The sequence below is a fragment of the Heteronotia binoei genome, chromosome 3 (assembly GCF_032191835.1).
Source record: "Heteronotia binoei isolate CCM8104 ecotype False Entrance Well chromosome 3, APGP_CSIRO_Hbin_v1, whole genome shotgun sequence".
NCBI lineage: Eukaryota > Metazoa > Chordata > Lepidosauria > Squamata > Gekkonidae > Heteronotia > Heteronotia binoei.
This window is the reverse complement of record NC_083225.1, coordinates 192,543,804-192,549,803: the sequence shown is the minus strand read 5'-3', so window position 1 is coordinate 192,549,803 and position 6,000 is coordinate 192,543,804. Positions and strand designations below refer to the sequence as shown.

At 47.5% G+C, this 6,000-nt stretch overlaps 1 protein-coding gene across 2 annotated transcripts in view; it reads right to left on the bottom strand.

The window, feature by feature from the left end:
- Nucleotides 1-5,211: 5,211 nt before the first annotated feature.
- The window catches only part of CHRDL2 (chordin like 2), a 61,294-nt gene continuing 60,505 nt past the window's right edge, over nt 5,212-6,000 (bottom strand). For both annotated transcript variants that reach the window (XM_060235035.1, XM_060235036.1), the window contains one exon: nt 5,212-5,874. In XM_060235035.1, coding sequence (XP_060091018.1) covers nt 5,795-5,874 — 80 coding nt within the window. In that variant the 3' untranslated portion in view covers nt 5,212-5,794. The remainder of the gene's footprint in view (nt 5,875-6,000) is intronic.

Sequence of the window (6,000 nt, the reverse complement as noted above, 5' to 3'; positions counted from 1 at the left end):
TGATAGACCCACCCTCCATGAATTTGTCCACTCCCCTTTTAAAGGCTTTCCAGTTAGTGGCCATCGACACATTCTGTGGTAGCGAGTTTGACAGCTTCGACACTGTGAAAAGGGACTTCCTCGTGTCTGACCTGGATCTCCCACCCTTCAGTTTCAGCGGATGACCCTGAGTTCAGGTGTTATGAGAGTGGAAGAAAAACGTCTTCCAGTTCAATAAAGGGTTGGAACACTTTCCCTATGAAGAAAGGTTAAAGCATATACATGCACACGGGAGGATGATATTGGATTTAGACCTCACCCTTCACTCTGAATCTCCGAGCGGCTCACAATCTCCTTTACCTTCCTCCCCACCACAACAGACACCCTGTGAGGTAGGTGGGGTTGAGAGGGCTCTCACAGCAGCTGCCCTTTTAAGGACCACTCTGCGAGAGCTATGGCTGACCCAAGGCCAGTCCAACAGGTGCATGTGGAGGAGTGGGGAATTAAACCCAGTTCTCCCAGATAAGAGAGCTATGGCTGACCCAAGGCTATTCCTGCAGGTGTAAGTGGAGGAATGGAGAATCAGACCCGGTTCTCCCAGATAAGAGAGCTCTGGTTGACCAAGGCCAGTCTAGCAGGTGCAAGTGGAGGAGTGGGGAATCAAACCCGGTTCTCCCAGATAAGAGAGCTCTGGCTGACCCAAGGCCATTCCAGCAGCTGCAAGTGGAGGAGTGGGGAATCAAACCTGGTTCTCCCAGATAAGAGAGCTCTGGCTGACCCAAGGCCATTCCAGCAGCCGCAAGTGGAGGAGTGGGGAATCAAACCCGGTTCTCCCAGATAAGAGAGCTATGGCTGACCCAAGGCCAGTCTAGCAGCTGCAAGTGGAGGAGTGGGGAATCAAACCCGGTTCTCCCAGATAAGAGAGCTATGGCTGACCCAAGGCCAGTCTAGCAGCTGCAAGTGGAGGAGTGGGAAACTAAATCCGGTTCTCCCAGATAAGAGTCCGCACACTTAACCACACTACACCAAACTGGCTCAAAGGAGTCTCAGAGCGGCTAATGATCTCCTTTCCCTTCCACAACAGATACCCTTTGTGAGGTAGGTGGGGCTGAAAGAGCTCTTTTGAGAACTGCTCTTTCGAGAACAGCTCTGAGAGAGTTATGACTGACCCAAGGTTACTCCAGCGGTTGCACGCGGAGAAAGAGTGAGGAATCAAATCCCAGTTCTCTCAGATAAGAGTCTGCTGCTCTTAACAACTACACCAAACGGGTTCTTGTGCATGTGTAACATGGGGCCGGGCCAGGGTGGTTCACTAGCTGCTGCTTGGGACAGCACAACGAGGACACGTAGTACAAATCAAGTTGCTTCCAACTTATGGCAATCCTAAAGACCAGGGGTGTGGGCAAACTGTGGCTTGGGCGCCACATGTGGCTCTTTCGCAGATACTGTGTGGCTCGTTAAGCCCCCACCACTTCACTGGCCAACTTGGAGAAGGCATTAGTCAGTTTGGTGTAGTGATGAAGTGCGTGGACTCTTATCTGGGAGAACTAGGTTCGATTCCCCACTCCTCCACTTGCAGCTTCTGGAATGGCCTTGGGTTAGCCAGAGCTCTTGCAAGAGAGTTGTCCTTGAAAGGGCAGTTTCTTGGCGAGCTCTCTCAGCCCCACCCACCTCACAAAGGGTGCGGGGGAAGGCAATAAAGGAGATTGTAAGCCGCTTTGAGTCTCTGTTTCAGAGAGAATGGTGGGGTATAAATCTGCAATTCTTCTTCTTCTTCTTTTTAAATCACTTCTCTAAGCCAAACCAGCTGGTGGCTCAAAGAAGGCATTTAAAGCTGCTTTATTTCCGCTTCTCCCTCCCCCATCTATTTCCCTTCTTTTGTTCTTTCTGTCCTTCCCGCTTGCCTCACGCCCTCCTGTGTGTCATTGCAGCTCTCCGACCTCTGGCGTTCATGCCTTGTGGCTCTCAGACATCTGACATTTATTCGATGAGGCTCTTACATTTAGCAAGTTCGGCCACCTCTGCTATTGAGTTTCCAAGGCAATAGATGAACAGGAGTGGTTTGCAATTGCCCGCCCTTGCGGTGGCACCCAGGGCTTCCTTGGTGGTCTCCCATCCGTATACCAGCAGGGGCCAATTGTCAGACCTTGGAACATCAAATAAGAACGAATCATTCTGGTTCAAAATTAATCCATTTATTTGAGAACAAGTGGTCTGGAGTAGAAGCAGATTGAGTTTGATACATTCCAAGGCCACTGGCCCCTTTTTGTAGATACATGTAACATAACAATAAAACCATTCTCACACTCAGGGAGACAGTTGTCTGTTCCCATACCTCCTTATCTCACTCCCAGGAAGGCTCCTGCTGGTTACCTTGAGGCATGCCATCTTCAAAGGCTTAAGGCGCCTGAGAGTGCCAAGTGAGAAATTCCTCCCGTGAGTTTTACAACGGTCTCTTTCTGTTTGAAATGCACATCTTTTAATCCAAGGGTTAGTATTAGCAAACAAAATGGCGTCAGTCATGTCAAGAGAATATATCTAAGGATTATACCATCTAGCAGTTACAAGGTCTGACACCAATCCTGCTTCACTCCCAAAATCTGACTCGATTGAGATAGCCTGGGCCCTCCAGGTCCGGAGAATTGCTATAGAGGCTTCAAGGCCCAAATACATTTGCGTGTTTCATACGGCATACTTCTTCGTTGGTGGCAGCGCTCTCTCTCTGCTGAGTTAGTGTGAGCCAGCTCAGCCAGCTCACAGGTTTTTAGCCTCCGCCTCACACATCTTTGACTTCGCTCAGGGAAGATGACCCCGGAGCACGCTCGTTGATGCAGCAGCTCACGACTTTAATACCAGCAGCTCACAAAGTAGAATTTTTGCTGACAAGACTCTGCAGCTTAGAGCGAACATTGGTGGGTGGCAGTGCTTTTTGGGGAGAGGAAGGCCAGCAGGAACTCATTTGCATATTAGGCCACACACCCCTGACACCACCATTGTTTCACGCAGGGCTTTTTTGTAGGAAAAGGCCAGCAGGAACTCATTGACATATTAGGCCACACCCCCTGACACCACCATTGTTTCACGCAGGGCTTTTTTGTAGGAAAAGGCCAGCAGGAACTCATTGACATATTAGGCCACACCCCCTGACACCACCATTGTTTCGTGCAGGGCTTTTTTGTAGGAAAAGGCCAGCAGGAACTCATTGACATATTAGGCCACACCCCCTGACATCATCATTGTTTCACACAGGGCTTTTTTGTAGGGAAAGGCCAGCAGGCGTTCATTTGCATATTAGGCCACACCCCCTGACATCACCATTGTTTCACAGAGGGCTTTTTTGTGGGAAAAGCCCAGCAGGAACTCATATGCATATTAGGCCACACCCCCTGACAGCATCATTGTTTTGCTGGGTCTTTTTTTTTTTAGAAAAAGGCCCACGGGGACTCATTTGCATATTAGGCCACACCCCCTGATGTCACCATTGTTTAGCACAGGGCTTTTTTTGTAGAAAAGGCTCAGCAGGGACTCATTTGCATATTAGGCCACGCCCCCTGACACCACCATTGTTTCGCACAGGGCTTTTTTGTAGAAAAGGCTCAGCAGGGACTCATTTGCATATTAGGCCATGCCCCCTGACACCACCATTGTTTCGCACAGGGCTTTTTTGTAGAAAAGGCTCAGCAGGGTCTCATTTGCATATTAGGCCACGCCCCCTGACACCACCATTGTTTCGCACAGGGCTTTTTTGTAGAAAAAGGCCAGCAGGAACTCATTTGTCTATTAGGCTACACCTCTGACATCACCACTGTTTCACACAGGGCTTTTTTTGTAGAAAAAGCCCAGCAGGAACTCATTGGCATATTAGGCCACACCCCCTGGCACCAAGCCTGGGCATTCCTGCTAAAAAAAGAAGAAGCCCTGGTGGATGGTGAAGGGATTCAGGATATGAGACTGCATTAGAAAATGTCTTGGAGATGAAGGCCATAGAGAAGAAGGAGAAGACTCTTCACTCAGAGTCTCAGAACAGCTTCCAATCTCCTTTCCCTTCCCCTCCCCCTCCCCAGAAGAGGCATCCTGTGAGGCAGGTGGAGCTGAGAGAGCTCTGAGGGAGCTGTGACTGACCCAAGGTCACCCAGCAGCTTCATGTGGAGGTGGAGTGGAGAATCAAACCCTTCTAAGATTAGGCAGGTGGCAAATTTTGGTCTTGGCACCAAAACTCTGGATTTCTCTCCCTTGGGAGACTCATCTGTCCCCTTCTGTTGCCATCTTCTGAGAGTGGGCGAAGAATTTTGTTTTGTTTGGTATTCCCACAGTGATCTTCCCTCCTGCCTAATATTTTTATTTGGTGTTTTTATATCTTGTTATGTATCTATCATTAAAAAGAAGACCGGAGAGTAGCAAATGTTAAAACCGTTTTTTCTTAAAAGTGTCAGCAGGGGAGGGGACCAGGAAACTATAGGCTGGTTAGTTTTATGTCTGCCCCAGGCAAATTAGTAGAAACTCCAATTGAAGATAGAATTCTTAGACACACAAAGGGACAAGACTTGCTGAAGGAAAATCAGCATGGCTTCAGCAAGGGAAGTCCTGCCTTACCAACCTTTTGGAGTTCTCTGAGAAAGTGAACAAGCATGTAGATAACACCCAGTGGGCATTTAGTAGGAAAAGAGGTTCTGGAACTTATTAGCATACCTCATTTCCATATGCCACACACCCTGACGGGAAAGTGTAACTAATTTAGATCAGCTCAAGCATCTACCTTAAAATCCTTCTTGAATTGTAATTGTTGTAATAAAACTTTATTCCCATCATACTTTTTAAATTACTTTCTCCTATATGGCCACAGTGGCAGGAGGAAGATTTCCAGCTGCCTGCTTTATATGTTTTGGTTATTTTCCTGTTTTTTGTGAGGGGAAATATTGGGAAGCTTGTCAAATCTTAGAGTTCAGCAAAATTCTCCCAGGGGGTTTGAACAATGGAGCTCAGAAGCAAGTATTTGTGTGTGGGGGGAGTGGGGAGAGAGAGAAAGAAAGAGCACAATGAAATTTAGAGGTTCTGGAAATCCTCTCCTGCCCTAAATGAGGCCTGATAACTCCTATTTCAGGAGTTGCATGCACCGTATAAGTAGAAACATTATTCCCAGACATAATTTTATCCTCCTGTTTTCTTGTGTGGAACGCGTGTGCAAGCATTCATCACCGGCATACTTTTTAAAAAAAGTTTCTGAAATCAAAATTGCTGTATAAGATTATTTTATTTTATTTACAGTATTTGATGCCTCTTTTCAACCTTGGACCTCAAAGCAGTCGGAAGAAGATGCTGCGACGGCGGTTAAAAGTGAATGCTTGGATTCCACAATGCTGTGTGGAATAAGTAGCTGACAAGTCACCCAGGGCTAGGGTTGCCAACGTTGGGTTGGGAAATTCCTGGAGAATTGGGGACGGCACCCAGAGGAAGGCAGAGTTTGACGAGAGAAAGAACCTCAGTAACCGTATAGAGTTATAGTCCGTCCTACAAAGTGGCTGTTCTATTCAAGCTAACTGATCTCTGTTGTAACACGATCACTTGTCGTTCCAGGAGATCTCCGGGCCCAGCCTGGAGGCTGACAACCCTAACTTTTGTGGGAAAGAGAAATGAGACTCCAAGCAGCCAGGTTTTCCTCAGATGTGTAGGTGGCTTGCTGGCAGGCTGTAGACTGAGCGTCATGTCACTGCTGTGAGCGGGCAATTGAATAAAGCAACTTGGTCGTATATATTACTATAATACACACACTCTCTCTCACTCACTCTCCTCTTTCTCGCTCTCGTTTTCTGTCTTCTTATAAGTTCCTCATTTCTTTGTCTGGACCCTCTGTGAGCTTCACTTCTGGCCCCTGCACCAGAAACGCATTCCAATAAGCTGGAAGGGAAATAAGGGAGAAAGTTTGTTAGTTATGATTCTTATGAAGAAAGGTTAAAGTGCTTCGGGCTCTTTTGCTTGGAGAAACGTCGACTGAGGGCTGACATAATTGAGGTTCACAAGATT